The sequence below is a fragment of the Phaethon aethereus genome, assembly GCF_964289735.1.
Source record: "Phaethon aethereus genome assembly, chromosome: W".
NCBI lineage: Eukaryota > Metazoa > Chordata > Aves > Phaethontiformes > Phaethontidae > Phaethon > Phaethon aethereus.
In genome coordinates, this window is record NC_138581.1 from 7,307,898 (window position 1) to 7,327,302 (window position 19,405).

Here is a 19,405-nt window from a genome sequence, read left to right on the forward strand (position 1 = left end):
CGCTTTTGTGAATACAGTTTTATTCAACATGAGAACTAAACATTGTATTGTCTTGTTGTGGCTTGTAGTAACACAGCACACATGCGTGTGGTTAAACTTTTCATTCTCCATACCAGAGCAAGGGTGAATTTTAATCATAAAAATAGCCAAGACAATAACCTATTGCCACCCCACACCATTAGCAAAAATCAGGTAATGTGTGAGGATGGATGGGACCTCCGGAGATCATTTTAGTCCAACGCCCCCGCCGAGCTCAAGCAGGATCAAACACAACAGGTTGCTCAGAACATTGTGCTGTTGGATTTTAAGTATCTCCACAGATAAAGACTCCGGCACCCCTCTGGGAAACCTGTCCCAGTGTTTGATCTCCCTCACAGCAGTTCTTTATGTTTAGATGAAGTTTTTTGTCTTTCAGTTTGTGCCCACTGTCTCTTGTCCTGTCACTGGGCACGACTAAAAAGACTCTGACTCCACCTTCTTTACTCCCTTCCATCAGGTATTTACACGCATTGATAAGATCCCCCCGAGCCTTCTCTCCTCCAGACTGAACAGTCCCAGCCCTCTCACCCTCTTCTCATGTGACAGATGCTCCAAGCACTTGATCATCTCCACCGGCCTTTGCTGGAGTCGCTCCAGCACATCCATGCGCTGGAGAGCCCAAAAGGGGCACGGCACTCCAGATACATCTCACATAGCACTGAGTGGAGGGGAAGGATCAACTCCCTCCACCCGCCAGCAATACTCTGCCTAACATGGTGAACGAAGCTGGTGGCCCTCCTTCACCACAAGATCACATTGCTGCATCATGTGCAACTTGTCCACCAGAACCTTCAATGCTTTTTCTGAAAAGCTGATTCCCACCTCATCATCCATGCCCCTTCCCCGTGCTTGTGCATGGGGTTAATCTGCATCAGGTGCAGTGTTTGGCACTTCCCTTTGGTGAACTTCATGAGGTTCCTGTGCAGTCATTTCTCCAGCCTGTTGATGTCCCTGTGACTGGCAGCACACGCTTCCAGCGTACAGCTGCTCTATCCAGTTTTGCACTGTCTGCAAACTTGCTGAGGGTGCACTTCATCCCATCATACAGGTCATTGATGAAGATGTTAAACAATTTTGGCTTCATTATCAACCCTTTGAATACACCACTAGTGACTGGCCTCCAGATGGAGTTCTGATCTCAGCACACCAGCGAGTTTCCAAGCCACATCAGTGTCTATTTCTCTAGTCTATATTGCTCCGGTTTGTTTAGGAGGATATTATGACAAACGATGTCAAAGCCTTGTGCCAGTCAAGACAGAATACCTACAGCTCTCACCCAGTCCACTGAGCTAGGCATTTTATCTTAGGTGGCTACCAGGCCAGTCAGGCATGATTTCCCTTTTGTAAATCCATGCTGACTACTCCCAATCACCTTGAATCTATTCTGCAGGTGCAGATCTGCAGGTAGAGCAGAAGCCATCCCTCCTAATACCATAAGTCTCAAGGTTCCAGCTGTCACCATCCTATGAGTCTCTATTTCCTAACTCGATGAGCACAACATACTCTTACTCCTCCTTCAATGCAGCTGGAGATGCAGGCTCTTCTATCTCCAAGGTCTTGGGGAAGATCTGGTCAATCTCTGCTTTGCAGCTCTGATACTGTGCACTTTGCTGACCTCCTCCCACAGTTCCTTTACTTGGTGATCTGGACACACCACTGCTGCATACCTCCTGCAAGCAAGGAGCCCAACTCCCACTGCCCCAGGAAGAGGTCTCAGCTACTCACTACAGCCTCAAATCAGAAAAAGTGCATTCTCCCTCAGGAACTTCCCTGTGTTGAGGCCTCTGACACAGGGGACAGCCGCTCACATAGCCGCTGGGCACCACATTCTGTGGTACACTGTCAACATGGCAGAGGACGTGGATGCCACTGTGAGCAGAGCTTCTGGCACTTTCTGTGCACCCTGGTATGCAAGCCGCTGTGTCTGTTGATCAAACTAACTAGCTGGAATGCACAGTTCAGGAAGTCTAGCAAAGGTAGTAAAGAAAGGAAGTTTATCTTCACTCATTTACTTTGGGAATGAAAGCTAAGGAAGTTCTGGATCCTTCCCTCACAACTCCAGCTTTCCAATTTGCAGCAATACAACCAGCTACAAGCCACTTCACATGTTTGCTAAGTTGCTTTAGAGAATTCTCTAGGACTGCTAAGAGCTTGCTCTCCAGTCCTGGCAGCAAGAACACACTTATAACTTACTGCAAAATGAACTAAAACATCACGAACAATGAAGTTAAGTCTTGAACTTACCACTTGCAACCTCGCACCTTACTTAGCTTTCTCAGAGACCACCAACCGAGAAGACATCTCACCTGTGCAAACTTGTGTATCTGCTCCACCACAGCTGCGAAGAGGGCATGGACGCTTTCATCAATTAGACTCTGCATATAATGGACAGCTTCTTCATCAGACAGGTCCAAACGAAACTTGTCCTGCACCTGCAATGGGGGCAGAGATGACAAAAATTAATTCAATTCAACAGTTAAAACGTACACTGTTTTATCTGAACTATACAGGAGCAGACATAATTATTTCAGTTGTGGAAGTTTAGTAGACAATCTCTCTTTTACTTGTAAATTACAGCAGATAATTGGGAATTTACAATGTTATGTAAAATGAGTATTTTTAACCATTTCATAAAAATGAAAATGAAATTACATAAGCTAGAACGAGCGCCCTACACCTCATCCCCCCAACCAGCAACTTTAAAGCTCGAGGCCAGGAAGTCAAGAGAAGTACCCGGACATAAGTGTTTAAACAGAATTAAAATGCTATGAGAAAAAGAGAACACACTCAACAGTCATAAAAACGAATGAAATGCCACTTGAGAAAAAACACATAACTTTGCATAAATACAAAGTTGGAAGAATCTGGATGATCCTAACCATTTTTGAAAGTATCTAAACACTGCCTTATTTTAAGCTGAATTTCAGATAAAATTGTCTTTCAGAAAGTGTAAGAAAATTAAGTAAAGAATACAGATCGGAGGAAAGGCAAGCAAATGAACCCTGTCAAAACTAACCTTGGTACGGCTGGTGAGACTTTCATTAACTTTGAGTATGTCCACCATCCACATACAGGTGGTTGGAGACACTGCTACGCTCTCCATTGTTTCTTCTTTTGACAACAACGTATTTTAACTATTGTACCAATAGCACATTTTGCGTAGTCCTTGCAATCTGTATATGAATTAAAAGCTTAATGCACTATGATTAAGAATACAGCAACAACATCTATACTTTCCTATTTCAGCCTTGGCAAAGCTTTGACCCACGGATAATTACAAACGTGCAGCCAATGCCTTTCTGTGAATTCCAACTAATTCCATGGCAATTGTTCAGGACTGCTCCAGACGGCAACATCTCAAGTACCGTTACCACAGACATTACTTTGGTAATACTCAAAAACCTCTGTACATAGAACTGGCAAGAGCTTAAACAGATATTTTGGGGGGGGGGGGGAAGATTTTGCTTTGCAGGAGCCAAGTAAGTTTTACAGACACGCCTTATGCCTCACAGCATTTATGAGAGACAGATGCATAAATAAGCATTTTGGATGAGTTCAAATAATCTGATGCATGGATCTGAGGAAGTGCTACAGATATCAAAACATCATTTTCTAAGTTTTCTGAAGCGCTGGCTGTGCAGCAAGGTCTGCATACAAGAATGGCAAGTGTTCATTCTTTCTGGGAAAAAAATCAAATTTTTTTGATAACAATGCTAACTTTGGTGCTTAGTTTGAAAAACCAGTTGTGCTGTTCAAGACCTCCTAGCGAGTCCATGTTCTCTCAGAATTAATGAGTCTAAGATCCCAGCATTGTGTAAATCCTATCCCCAAAGGTTATAACTACCAGGCACCTTGCAAAGTAGTGCTGTTCACAATATGAAAACTGCCCAGCAATTTCATATTACGTGCAGAAAATCAATTGCTGCCCTCTAATCACGTACTTTATTCTCATCAAGATAAATTTCAAATGATGTGAGCTCTTGTGGAGACCATCATACCCATCTACTTCAGTCTCCTGCATAAAGAGATAGGTAAAATTGTATCAAACAATTTTTGTATCAAGTCTGTGGCTTCTGGTTTATCGGTGAGAATCTCTTTTACAGAGTTTTTATAATAAAACAATGCTTCATATTCTAGGTAAATTTCTTCCATGATTAATTGCCCTGTTTAACATTTGTGACTTACTTCCTATCTGAATTGGTCCAATTTCCATCTCAGTGGAGCTCATGACAAGTTTTTACATTAAAGAACTGTCCATTAGAAATCTCTCTCGTGTAGGCAAATATCAAATGATTTAAGTTGCTTCTTAAACTTCTCCTGGATATGACTAAGGAGAATCAAGCCTTTCCTGAACTTCTTCCATGCATTTACTTTTTTTAAGCATTGACAAAAAAGCAAGCCAAATTATTTCAATGCTGTTCTTAAAAAGGTCGTATTAGTGAGATGGTACTACCTTCTCTTCCCATTTTGTATTCTTTCTATGCACCAAGGATACCACATATGCAACCACTCTCTTTATGATAGCAAAATACACCGAGAGTTCAGTTTAGTATTACTCTGCATTCTTTTCAAAGGCAATGTATTCCAGAATAGTGCCCTTCAGCGGCATAATAAAAAGCGTAAGTTAGCCTGCCAAGTATGGGAAGATAATGCTGCTTCATGCAAAATACTGTTATAACTCTGTTGCTGATATGTTTGAAGTAAGCATAAATTGAATTTCTCCTCAGTTTCCCCTCAGAAAGAAGATTGATCAATATGCAAGAATTGATTAAGCCAAAAAAGTTCAAACTCTCAAGGGAGCAAGTACCAGGGAGATTTAGAAGATATTTCAGGCTAATATTATAGAACTTTTATCTTCATAACAAACATGATGAGAAGGAAGTTTATTATCTCCTATAGACATATTAGAAGTTTGACAGCCAATAAAGCACACAGTAGAATCCAACTGAATTTAATCGGCTGTTCACAAGCTTGCAATTACACAGAAGCTTAAAGACCTCCCCAAATTAGAGCACAGGCTCCTATCAGATCTATTTTCACACTCACAGAAAAGGTGATGTAATGAGAATTCAGCAAAACTGCTAACTGCAGTTTCAAAAGGAAAAAAAAAAATCCCTGTGATACTCTTTTACAAAACTCCAGTAATGAAGCACTTCAGCGATATTCTAATTTGTTCAAAAAAGAACTTCTCAGAAAGTCTTGCAGTTAGTGATGTTAAGATGCAGCTTCATTCTATGAAATTAATGTCTATTTAAACCCACGTCCCACCTTCCCCAGGTACAGACTCACACATTGATATATGCGGAAAGAAATTTCCCCCCAGTTAGACCTTACAATCAGTTTGCAATTAACAGCAGGATCAAATGCTGCTGAGTACTCTATCTCTGCATGGAAGTTTTTCAGCACTGCAATTAAAACTGACTGCTGCAACCTGGCTGAGAAGAAACATGGCAAGATGACAAATTACCTCTTGAGCTGCAACAGCAGTAACAAGATTAATATACACTGACTTATGGTTCTTGTAGCAAAACCAGTAGTAATTCTTATTTGAAATCTCTGAGTTCCGAAGTAAAGCGTGTATTCTGAAAGCCAATAGTTTCTCCCAGAGGAAGCGCAATTAGGAAGAGATTTTTGCATGGTGTAAAAAAAAAAGTTAACGGGGGACAAGGGGTGTCGTGTTCTGGTGAGTTATACAATTATCTCGTTCTACGCACTTTAAGAAGAATAGCTACCATGAAGGCATCAAAAACATCCCACCCGAATTATTTACTTAAGAGTTCTCGCTTTGGCATTTAAATTAAGTGAATCTTGTTAGTATGGTCATCAGTATTTCTCAAAAGAAATATACTTGATGAATCTGGTTAAACTTTTGCTTTGTTTCCAGAAAGGAAAGTTTTAAACCACACACCATATACACACATGATTTTAAACATCAGGTCTCAACTGCAAAATTTTAATGTTCAAGGCTGGAAAGGTTGGATAAAGAACTAGAGAGTCCATGAAGATACCGACGCTCAACTTCAAGGTTTGAAGTTGTCCACTTCCTATCCCCTCCCCTGCACAGTGGATAGTTTAGTAATAAAGCATAAAAGAACAGGATTGAACAGTTACATGAATCTGCATGCCTAGAAATTTTTTGTACTTGAGTTAAATTTGAAGTGTCCTGTAAGAAAGCTACTGTCAGTTCCCATGACAGAGCTTTTTCAAAAGACAAAGAAAATAAAAATTAAAAAGGGGAAGAGGCCATAAACAACGAGGGATAGTTCAGAAGAAAACATGAGAGGGGCGGTGACGGGAGAAGCATTTAAGTATAAATTACTTGGAGCTGAACTATGATGAGAACAGAAAAAAAGCTGATCATCACTTGCTGCAGAATCGCAGAGAGTATAGGAACTTAGCAAGGTAACGAGCCAAAAAAGAAAAAAAAAAAAGCATTTTACAGTAAAGCTATCAAGAAATACTACTTTGCACTGTGATTATCCCATCTAAAAATAAAGGTTTATCAATTACAGTTGAAACAAACTCAAGAGAAAAGCACTACAAGAGGAGGAACCAGATACTTGGCTGCTCCCTGCCTTCCTTAACTACACAAACCAACACAATAACAGATATAAGGCGTTTTTGGTGCTGGTTTGGTTGGGTTTTTTCCTGTAACTGATACATATCAGAAGTCTTCACACATTCCATTAATGCTGCCCCATGCAATGAATATCTCAGTATCTAGAGAGATTGCAGATTAAGCATTAACTAAAAGATCCTCCTTTTTTAATACAAAGATGACTTTATACAGCACATTTTTAATATGGTCTAAAGTTGCATTTACACAATTTATTTATAATCAAGTCACAGTTTGAAGATACATTATTATGCTTTCTAGAATAGTTTAAACATAAGGATTAAGGTGCTAAGGTATGTGAGGGTGTGGGTGAAATAAAAACAGGCATCAGTTTTGATTACGATTTTGTTGAAAATAACCAAAACCATCAAAAAAACCAGGAAAAAATTCCAAACCCAAATCTAAACCACCCTGAGAGACCTCAGTCAAAATCAGTGTTAACAACTTCTCCTGCCAAAATCAAACAAAACACCTCAACCCCAAAAATCAAGTGGTCACTTCATCCACCTATTGTAAAAAAACCCTTGGATCTTATGAGGACACAGCCTGACCAGAACAAACACTATATAGCATCCCACATCTTAAATTCTGGGGTAGGTAAAGGAAGTCCCACACCACAAATGTTGTTATGGGGAAGTAGAACATCATGAGAGGTAAGACCGCAGTAGAAATAAAACTATTTCATGGAAAAAGGTGGTATTTCACACACACCCCCCCAAAAAAACCAAACCCAAACAAAAAACCGCAAACCAAAAAAAACTGTTTTGAAGATATGAAATGTCAAAACCTGTAAACTTTATGTGTATTTACATTTGATGTGACATTTCACTAGAAAAAGGGAAGCTATAAAGTTAACTGAGAGGGAGAGAGCAGAACATCTACCAGAATAACAGGCAGTGTTAACTGCTGGTAAACTCGCACTTTCTTTTTTGCTTGAAGAGTGTTCAAGGACAGTTAAAAAGACTTATAATTTTGAAAATGGTATCAAATGCGTTGTATAAAGCTGATTTCATAGAAACTCCCAGTCAGGCCCACAGAACTACATACAGAATAAAAATCAGAATGGCAATAAAGAGGAGATGAAATACTCAAGAAAACCCTGATCATCGTATTAAAAATCGCAGTGAAATGGCTGAGATAAATGGCAGGCCTGTGTCTCCGTTCACTTGAATGAACCTCCAGGTTCATCCTTCTCCCTTTTAGTATCTATCTTGTAATTTTGGAAGCACGACAGGCTTAGGACTGAGAGAAGAGAGACAAACCCAGTTGGGAACAGCGTTAGTGCAGCTAAGCACACTTCGTTGCAAAGTTCCAAGATTTTCACTTACTCTTTTTGCTCCTTAACCACAAGACTGCCCTTTCCCCCTCACCAAAGAACAGATTTGTAAGGATTTTCTTTTTTTTTTTTTTTTTTTTGTCTTCAAGTTTGACCTATTGTATAATATAGGCCATAGTTATCCTTGTATTAAACTAAAGAATTTGTCTTGTACTAACAAGTATCTGCTCACTGCTAAAACATCATGTAAAATGGATAGGTACGTAAGGCTCAAGGTTAAGATAAACTTTTTAGAAATTTTTAGGAAGCGTTCATAAACTTCAGGGCAGTATCTGAATCCATACCTCATGAACATTTGTAGCTATATTTTTCATAATTACTGAAGAAGGCAGCAATACATTTTGACCCAACATATCAAACGACACAGAAGAACCCTTTACTCAATCCTATTTAGTTTTCAGACTAAGTGCTAGTCAGCCATTCTGAAGACTGCTGGCTGCTCTACTATTTATTCTTCCAGCAACATTAAGCAGCACTGCTGCTGTTTTCTACGACTACGAGCTACATAATTTTATCGCTCCAATATGGGATTGCTCATTGCAAAGTCAGCTACTTAAGAGAAAAAACTTCAGTGCCCTTTTTTGTCGGGTCATAACATGTATTGGATGTAAGCACCCCAACTACTACTAACATCAGATGAAAACCAATTGATCACCAGAGAAGAAAACAATAATAATCTAGTGGGGTTTTCAGGATTATTTTTACTGTTTTGACATATAATTGTTACCAACAGTCAGCATCCAATATTCACGTAGCAGAAACTGGCATTAAATTCTTGACTTAACCCTTATCAGATTTCATCTTTCTCAGCAAATGACGTTCTTGCTTTCCCTGCTGCTTGCAGTCCCAACAACTCACTGTACAAACTACTCTGATGCTCTACTTGCATGAACAATCTATTTGAAAGACTATTCCGACAACAGCTTTTGTTTTCAAGGCTTTGATTTGAACAAACTGCAGCTTCTAAACAAGCCTGTGTAGGCTTCTGTAATGTTTTGGGTTTGGGTTTTTTTTTTTTTTTTAAATAGAAGCCAGTGAAGACATTAGTAACCATCTCTAAATTGAACTTCTATGAAAACAAGGGTTTCAGCTGCTGCAGTATGCAAAGATGATACTGTTCCAACTCAGAATTTCATCATATTGGCCAAAATCTTATAATCAAATAGCGTGATATAAAGCAACAGGAGTACAGGAGTGTTCCCACACTTGGATCATGTTGTGATGTTTATTCCATTTTTTTTTTTTTCAATTTTGAAATGAATTAATATACATGCAAAATCAACAGCCTAGAAACAGAAAAGCTGGGTGTGCAGCTGCAGTGTCATTACCCAAATGTACAGAAAGATGAACGTCTGCTTAGGCAAAATAAGCTCCATGTCAATGTGACACTTCTACAAAGAATAAACCTCCCCAGAGCAGGTAGTAAATACAAATACTAAAACAAACAGACTCTGACCAAGCACAACTGAGTTTATTTCTCCTATAAATTTCCTCTTAGAATTAATAAATCTCAGGAATGTTTCCTAGCCCCACCCTTTAATAAATACTGGTATTTTCAGTAGGGTGAAAAGGGACAGCAGATATCCATTGCTTAAAAAGGCATGCCAAGCACCAAACAAGAAGTCCTTTCCGTTTCAGTAACTTATGAACTCAGCTTTCAGTTATCCACTGACTGACTCCTGGGGAGGACAGAGGAGGGAGAAAGAACACAGGGAATTTTACTACAAACCAGATGAAGAAACTGGCAAAATTAGCTCAGGATTAGAAAAAAGCTAAGTCAGAAAATTTTTCTGTTCCTCCACTCACATCATGTCTCTGCTTTACCTTTTATATCTGTAGAATGAGAATCATTTTAATTTGCTATGTTCAATATAAAAGGAACAAAACACGTTTGCTCTCTCTTCTTGCTAGTTTCCAAACATTTATACTATCCTTTCTTTTCAAGAGGGATGAGACTTAGTCAATGTTTGACTTGGAAACGCAGAGGGTGCTCGCAGTGTTACACTCTGTAGGAAGAAAATTCTTCACCCTGCTGAACAGTTTGAACGTAGACTTTTCCTGTCTATACCCAAAGGCGCTACCAAAACGGAATGGGGCTACTTTCACAACCAGCAGTTACCTGCTGCTTGCTGGAAGCCGGCATTGGAGTCCACATTCACAATAACCTCGCCTGTAAGTGAAACAGTTGCAGCATCTTTGCAGCACCTTCTTTAATCAATGGGCATCTGAAACACAGCTCAGTCAATTAGGACACTGTCCTTTAACGCCTGCCGAGTTCTTTCTGTGCCAATGAATCACTGGTCCCTGATGTTTTCTAATTTAAAGGTCAAATTTGCTATGATGGACAGATAGGAGCCATCTGGCTTTCCTATAGAAAAATCAAAAGCTTTTTTTGTTAGGAGGTGACAATGCTGAATACATTAGCTACATCTGAAGAGTGATGGTCTACCTCTTCCTTATGCAAAATTGGCTGTATAATTGACTCCAGATTTTAGTCATTACTACTTAAATTTATAGCACTGGCTAATTTAAAAAAGCCCAGCAATTAGCAGTTAGTGTTGGTGATGTACTGGAAATAACAAAAGCAAGTAGCACTGTCAGAAAAAGGTGTCATATGGGGAAATCTTGATTTTATTATCAGTTATGCATTGAGAAGTCAACATAAGTAGATTTCAGTCCCAGCCCATTTCGTGAAAACTGATAAGTGGAAAAGAATAAGCAGAGTGTAAAATGTAAGGGCTACCTTAGAAGGCAGAGAAAGGGAGAGGCAAACTGGGGAGAACCTTCTGCTACTTTTCAATTTAATTTCATTTTGTGAAGTTTTCTGAGCCAAAACAGGTTTACAGAAAAGCCTAAATGAGAGGGTGGCTGTAGGAGATGGTGTCATGAACCATGAGGTTAAGCACACTAGACTGAGTTTTCTTTATAAATGGTACAGAGAAGACAAAAGGACACTAAAGGATCAGAGAGACAACTAATTTCAAGCTCTGCAGCTACTTTTTCTTGGTCAAAAATTGACAAACATTTTACCATTAAACAAAGCACCAGGAATTTGAAGGGGGTTCCTATGGTTTTCAGGATGGGGCCAACTTTGTGCAGTTGGTAATCACTCTTTTCTGGGTTCTTTTATGGGGAAAAATAGCGATTGAAACTGGAGCGAAGGAAGTGAGTCACTAAAACAAGCTTTTCTCACAACTGAAAGGTACTAGCCAGTTTATCTAGTGACACTGGGTATGCACGCTGAAACTGCATAGCTAGTTGAAATATCAAGTTTTCCATACACTCTCAAAGAATAGTTGTGAAACTACAAACAGAGGTTTTTTTTGTTTTCAGGCCAATGCCAACTAACTCATTTTCAGTCCAAGTTTAGGTGTGAAAATGCATCATTAAAGTCAGGACGGATTTAATTTACAAAAACAACTGTTACGCAAAGCAAGCAAGAAGATACTGTCAAATTTTGGTATGCTCTAAATCAGCATCTCCAGTTGAAGTCATTGGGAGTTTCTGGTTCTTTTTAAGTTAACAGGAAGAAAATATCCACATTGTCATCTTTCTCCAATAAGTAAAATTAGTTTGTGTAGAGAAGAACGTGGAAGTACCTTCACAGATGACAGGAACAGAGCGCCCAGCTCTGCTTACACCATCCTGTGCCATAAACCATGTCAAACAGGTGTAATCTATAGTTATTGTAAAATAAGTTGTACATGACACAAGCTGCTGTTTCAATTTTGCCTTGACTCAATACATATTTCTCCCAAGACATTTCATAACTATTGGACAGAAACAATACCCAGACAACATGCTTTCATTTAGATTTCAAGCTTGATTATATTACATCCTGTCAGTTAACTCCTTGGGATGTCATGTTTTACTGGAAGGTAGATACATATTTTGGCAAAACCAGTCTCCAACTCTCAAGATCTTGCCTTGCCTTTTGTTCCTCAGGTTAGTAATGATACTCCTTGAGAGTGCTTTCTGCACTCAGATTTTTCTAAAAATTCTCATTTAACCTACCAGTCTGAAATTCTTAAAAAAAACCCAAAACTCCTCAGAATTCAAAGCATCCAATGCCTCACTGAAGAGGACATGTTCCACATAATACTTTCTTTTATGATCTTACTTCGTTATATTTGGACAAATCAAGAAACAAAGTCCCAGGATTGTTGACTTCCAACCATATTTTCAGTCTAAGTAATGAGCATCCTGTTATAATACATGGACATATCACAGGAAGTGACAAAAGAGCACAAGAAATCAAGCCATACAACATGACAGTAGTGTTCCTTATTCTATTTCAGTTTATTTTACTCCAGCCATCGTTATCATACGGTGTATGCAAATGTTATTTTTATTTAAAATATATATATGATTACAAAAATTAAACCCTTCTTCTGGCTCTAAAAACTTGGTAGATTACTTTCTGAAAGTTTAGAAAAGGGCAACATCAAAAACATTTCCAGAGATGGCTTTACTTGCTAGTATGTTTTCACATCTTACTGTGTTTTTCACCAGCAGACAGATATTTCCTGCAACATAAAGCACCTCCCTGCCTACCAGAAATGAGGATGCATTATGTCACTTTGTGAAGCTAAAGATTAGACTGGAACCTGAGCTACCACCTAACAGCATAATGAGAAACTGTGGCCATTCAAAAGAAAAAAAAAACCCTTTCTTTAGAAGTAGTCTTCAGAATAATTCATGCCTACTTAGTAACAGCAGTATAGCTGCACCTAGTGAAAAATTCCAGGATTTCTACCAAACGAATTGTTCACCAAAATAACTGAAGCATAATACTCCCTTCAGTAAGCATTCCTTTCTTTAAAAAGAAAAAAACACTTTTTTTTTCTGACTACACAAAATTCCTTGTAGTTTAAACAAACTAGTATTCTGATTTATCACCAAATTTAGATAAGATTACCTTTATCTTGTTACCTCAGTGACTTGACTTCAGCTGTGAGACCAAAGCCTCGCTGGCTCACCAGCCCCCTAAAGCAAAAATGAGGGCTCTACAAAACAGAAAATGAGTATAACTACAGCACCAATAAGGAAAATGCTGGCTATGAACTTCCACCTACCCTATTAAGCAGGATACCTTCTTAGATACAAAAACATTTGTACATCTCCACCTTTGTCTTCCACAAAAGTGGTATCACGGTTGAAATGGTTATTGACTGGACTCACACATCAAAGGTAATTTAATTTTACAGGTCAGTCCAAAATGGATCTTCAGCTAATTTGACTCTGTTGAAATATATATGGATTTTTTGTTTAAAGCTTTAAGGAAAAAAAAAAAAAATCAATTGAGATGCTGAAAGCATTTATTCAATTTTCCGACAACAAGGTACAGTATTATCTTGTTAAATGACTGAAGAAACTTGACACTCAGCCCAAGAGATGCAAGACACCTTGTTCCTTTTTTTATTAGTATTAACAAAGCTTATAACTTATTTGAGACCGGCTAAGGACACAATATCCAAAACAAGTTTTCTAAGACATTATTTTAAAAAAAAAAAAAAACACAACCACAAAACAATCACCTATTCACCATTCTATAATGGGTTAAGATTATTCTGATCCTAGCCCATTTACAGCTGATTTGCTAGCTGTTTTTTTAAAGCAAAAAAGTAAAAACCAAAAATTGAGAATGAAAGAATACAGTTACTGTCATAGCAGCTTTGAACATAGTTGTAAAGCATCCAGTAGATCGTAACGCCAACAACTGTTTTATGGAAGGGTCCTCTGTTCACCTACTCGTTAGAGAACTCATTATGATATATTATTTTTGCATAAATTCCAGGAGTATATTCAAAGGACAGTTTTTGAACCAGAAGGACCAAACCTGAAAACTTAACAGGAGTTAAAAACAGCAGAGCTGTCAGAAAAAAGAGAATTTATATGAAGTAATGGGGAGGTTTGAGGAGTCTATGAATTACAAAGGAAACATTTATGAACAAGCTAAACAATTTGGTTATCTTTCTGGTAAAACCTTACTGTGTGGGTTTGGTTTTGTTTTTTAAAGTAACAAGCACACTGTAAATGAACTTCCAGAACTTGGGAAAGTAAAATCTTTTCCTCTCAAAAAATGTGAATACGTGAAAGTGATTTGCATTCCTTATGAGAAATAACTTGCCTTACTGGTTCAGTTCTAGCTCTTCTCACGTTTTAAAGCCTCTGTGAATAGACAGACTTGAACACATCGTGAGGGTAAAAGTTGCAGTTCACCAAGCTGCAGCATTGTCAGAGCTCAGTATCCCAATAACTAATTGCTGCATTTGATCTAACAGTGAACTTGTCATACACCAAATAAACGTACATTCTTTTAACGCAAAAACGACACTATTATTTGTACTTTTAAGGGAATTCAGAAGTAACCACATTCATCTAATTCACAGCTCTCAGAACTTTTTAGATTTTGCTTCCTTCCATGCTTTATGCTTATGTAAATCATGCTTTACATAATCTTGATTATTAACTATTGTACATCAGTAAACTGTAACATACTTAGCAGCGGTAGAAAAGACTTGTTGGCTTTTAATTCTGTATCTTGATTTGTTATTTTGAGAAAACTATATGGGAAATTTATATAGAGTAAGATAGTTTTGGAAGTCTGTAAAATACTCAAATGGTGCTAAGTCAGAACAATCCTTTGCAAATATTTCACAGAATCTAACTTCCTATTATCATTAATCACAGAAAACAATATACCCTTGGACAGTGCTTCTACAGAGTTCACAACCATAAAATGTGATACCAAGATACTAATAAGAAACAAGAATATTACATCTTAATTGGCAGGGACCATTGGGAGACTTCGTTTGATTAAAAAACGTCAGAGCTCATGCGACAGCATTGGAGGCCAGAGTGAACACTATCATGTAAAGCAACACTGAACGCAGGACAAAGATTAGTAAGATTAAAATATGTAGCCAGTCTCAAACTTATTGCTGCAAACATGAAAGAACCAACACTTCTGGAATTCAATGAAACCATCAGTTTGATCTTTGGTGACTATTTCAGTCAATGACAAACTTCTCAAAATTAGCCCCTGCACTACCTGTAGATACATACTTCAATTTTTCCCACTGTATCTATTTGTAGACTTCGCAATCTAAAAGGTTTTCCCATCCTTACTGTATCACTGAAGTAAAAAAAAAAAGAAAGTACGTCTTTCCATTTTTCAAATAGGTAGCCAGAACAGAACATGTAATTTTTAGAAAGATGAAATTCATAGACATGTGCTGCAAGCATACTGTTAGAAAGGTCTCTTCCTTCAAAAGAAGGTCTCTACAAAAATGCAGTTACTCCCATCATCTACAACTTGGTAGGTATTGAACCATTTTGGTTTTCTGCTTTAAGCCTCTATCTCCCATGTTCTTACATGAGTAACTTATTCAATCTTTGCAGGGCATTTAGGGACAGAAGCGAGGTTCAAATATTCATACGGAAAAAGCATTAGCTGTCAGTTTCTCAAAAAAAACCCAAAACAACAATGAAGTGGAGGGGGGGTTGTCATCTTTACTACAAAATACAGCACTTCTGGCTAGCCCAGCCTTTCTGAATAGCTACATGAACTCTTTGTATCAATTTGAAACCAAGAAACTCTGAATAGAAATGCTCGAATTCTCACAGGCAAAAGGAAAGATTTGGTTCAAGTCACAGTTTAGTTTTTTTTAAGGTCTTTATATTAGAACGTGAAACATTAATTTAAAGATTCTGAACCTCAGCTTTCATAGCTTACTGAAAACACTGAAGAACAGGCTATGTTAGAGAAAATCCACTGCTCGAATAAAAATTACACTGAACTGATCTCCATTCGATACACAGGTTCTACAGTCTTTTGTGGAGCAGACAGTCCCTCATTGTAAATCAGGTTATAAAAAAACAGACAACAATTGCCTAAAATTTATGTGTAATGAAAGACAGATGAATATGCATCCAGTATATTTTAGTGTCAGTTGTTGCTGAAACATCAAATGGAGAAGAATGATTCAGGCTGGTGCAAAGGGACAAAATTAGAATTATTGGACACATTTCACAGAAGAGTTTGTTTTCACAGTAAACAAAAGTTTCATGATGATGAAGATACACCAGTCTACTGGTTTCATATGTTTAATAGACTGGGTTTATATCTACCAGTAAACTGGTTTTATAAGACCATCCATGACTTGCAGGATTCTAGACAAGACAGAATCTTCCACAGTATAGTCAGTGTTGACTGCTTCACTTATCAAAAATTTCATATGGTGGGATTACTGTAATTCTTTACAGATTACATTCTGGATTTAGCAGAATGCTAAAATACCACTTGGAACAGGGTGCTAGAGCAGACTCTGCACTACTGCGTGGATGATAAAGAGCAATTCTGTATTTATGGGCACATGTACTAAGTGATCTCAAAAGTATATTCTCCTATCTTTTAATTCAACGATTCCAGAAATCACTCAGGACTTACAAAACAGGAGCAAGTATTTTCAGGTCACCACTTACAAGTCAGTCACCACAAGTGATTGAAAATTTCATGACATGATGACTTAGGCTATTGAAAGACAAGGAAAGCTTTCCAGTTACCTTTTTTACAGTCTTGTCAGGTTCAAGAGCAATATCTGGAATGTTGGCATCCACCATGAGGGAAAATAAGTTCAAGATCAAGTTGGAATACCTAAGCAGAAGAGCAGATTAGGTAAAACACTTTGTAAATTGCACAAAAGACATTTTGTTAACAACTTAAATTAAGAACTCATCATCATTTTAGTGTTAACTCAAAATGCTTCTTCAGATGAAATGCATTCATAGCAGCGTAGTTGAAAATATTTATGTTAAAAACATAAGATTCACTGCTGATATCAGGTAAGTTTAACCCTCACGCTGTCTCAAACTGCCAAAACTGAAGAGACTGCTCTGGTTTTTTGTTGTGATTTTATAAAAATTGTCAGAACATTTATTCAGATACACATAAAATATAAACTACGATTTCAAATATTGTAAGATTTAATACCATCTTCTACCTCTAGTAGGACAAACATATGCTGGAATATTGATTCAAAGGTTATTTTTTATTAAAAAGGATATCAGTAATACAGCAGCACTATGTAAATTAGCATTCAAACAGCTGAAGTCTTCACAATTACAAGAAATGATTTTTCAAGTTGTTGCAAGGGCTTTGCCATAACAAGTTGAACATAAGTGATTTAATCAGAACGAAGTCTGCAGTTGTTCAGTTAAGCTGCAATAACATTGGTAAGCATGCTACACTTACGAAGTGCAAATGTCACTTATAACCATTATAAAAGACAAGACACGAGTATAGTTTTCAGTTTTAACATGGTGTTGGAAGTACTAATCTTTTAAAGAATACCATTTTGCCCTTGCAGGAAATTAGCTGCAAGTTGCTTTATGAAAGGATAATTTTCAAGCTGTTCAACATAAACTGAAACTTCCCTTCCTCTGGTAAAGAGATCCTGTCCCCTTTCAGAAACAAAGTGCATAACTGATTTCAAAATCTGAAATATTATTTTGCTAAGAGCACTAGGAGCTTCATAGATGATAGAAAATGAATTCTTAACAGCAAAACTCGTTTATTAGCAAGCTGCTGAATATATATAAGCTGACAATTGCAAGGAGTACAAAGTATTTTAACTACACAAAAGGACTTGCTTCATAGCCATATTTTATAAAGTAAATACTGCTCAACAAAAATCTCTCTAGAAAAGCATAATTCCATCTAAGTTTTAACCCTTTATAACACAAACATTTAAAATAAACTGTTTGGGCAGAGATGTTTTGTGTCTGATTTGTTTCAGCTGTTCTGCATCACTTTCCTGGGGGTGAGGGACTGAAATCAGGAAATTTTTTTTTTTTTCACAGATTAAAAGGTAGAAAGAAAGAAAAGCTACACTACCTTTTGTTTTAGCTCTGGGTAAGAAATCTGGCAGAGAAGTTGCTTTGGTGCCAGGACAAGACACCACAGGTTTTAACAAAAACTTTTTCTACTTGCCTGAAACAAGCAATTCTTACTTTAAACATACTTAAAGCTTACAGCTACATTCTCTTAAGTCTCTTCCTAGATCACTGGTAGCTTCCATTGGTAGTTCTCCCTTTGAACTGACCTAGGAGTCCAGAGTCTCAGAGTGCCTTTTGCTCTTGAACCACACAGAGAATAAGAGCTTATGAGCACTACAGGTTACTGGGGTCATTCAAGCGGCAGACGTTTGTAAAAGAGTTTTTAAAGGTCTAGGCATCATTGCTAGATGCCAGGTAAGAGCTGGTTCTGTTCCCTACAATGAAGTCTTTTGGCTCTTGGTACTTATAGTAAAAGCATAAAACCATCTGAAGAACCTCATTTGAAAAAAAAATTCAAGAAAAGGTAATTTTGGGGGTAGTATGCGGTAGGAAGAGACAAAAATCAGGAAAGAGCTGTTCACCATACTACCTGCAGGTCTCTCCTCTGCCCCTCATCCCAACATTCCTTTAACTTAGTAACCAATTATATAGTGGTCTAAGGATGAAACAGAGCTTATCACGTAATTTGTTAGCTGCCTCTAGGATCCTTGTCACATTTCACAGGTTTTTCGAAAATTTATTCAAAACCTGGGACTTGACAGGAGAGGTAAGAGCTTCCTACTTTATAGACAGTTGGCTGTCATGCTTCCCATAGGCAACATCCTTGGCAAATATGCCAAGGTGTTCACAACTGGTCAACTGACAGCCCAAATTCATCCTAACACTAGACATTTTGCTGAAAAACCTTAGTAATTTGTTCTGTAAAAAACAGACAAGTACCTTTATCAGGCAAGTTGTATCACTTATCTTTGACATCTGTGTTACAAAGGCCTCTGGAATGGCTGACCTACGTCCATAGCCAGAATGAACTAGCAGCTCAGTTTTTGTAGGTTTAAGGAGCATCAATTAAAGCACCTAAACCTGACGTTGAATCTTTCTCACATAAATGCATTCTTTGTTTTCCTCAAAGACCTGTACAAATTAGTTTACAAAATAAACGAGCACTCAGCTGCACTGGAGGTTGATTAAACTTACAGCTTGAACATGAAGTGCTAAAAACACAGAGACCCTGCACTGCCCAGCTACAACCTTTCCAAAGAATCAGCACTTCCCAAGGGCCATCATAGCTTTCCACTTGTTGCCTATAGTTTTGGTTTTTTTTTTTTTTCATTCAGATCTATATGGCCTCCTCTGTCCACTACACCACTGATTTGATGAGTTGGGTTGATGGTTGGACTTGATGATCTTAAAAGGTCTTTTCCAACCTTAATGATTCTGTGATCTGTGAAAAGAAAATGGGGAAAAACACTGGTCCAGCTAGCTGGATATCCCCATCCACACAGTGCAAATCTCAGCTCAAACTACAGCTTCTGTCTCCAGTTACCTCCTACTCCTTTGTCCCTACCTATGCCCAC

The 19,405-nt window shown here is 37.9% G+C and overlaps 1 protein-coding gene across 1 annotated transcript in view; it reads right to left on the minus strand.

Annotated features, from left to right (window-relative positions):
• Positions 1–1,544: 1,544 nt before the first annotated feature.
• The window catches only part of LOC309415122 (phosphatidylinositol 3-kinase catalytic subunit type 3), a gene marked incomplete at both ends in the record, with an annotated part of 75,730 nt that continues 57,869 nt past the window's right edge, over positions 1,545–19,405 (minus strand). The window contains 3 exons of the mRNA XM_082012570.1: positions 1,545–1,709; positions 2,346–2,471; positions 16,560–16,650. Of these exons, the coding sequence (XP_081868696.1) occupies positions 1,545–1,709; positions 2,346–2,471; positions 16,560–16,650 (382 nt within the window). The remainder of the gene's footprint in view (positions 1,710–2,345; positions 2,472–16,559; positions 16,651–19,405) is intronic.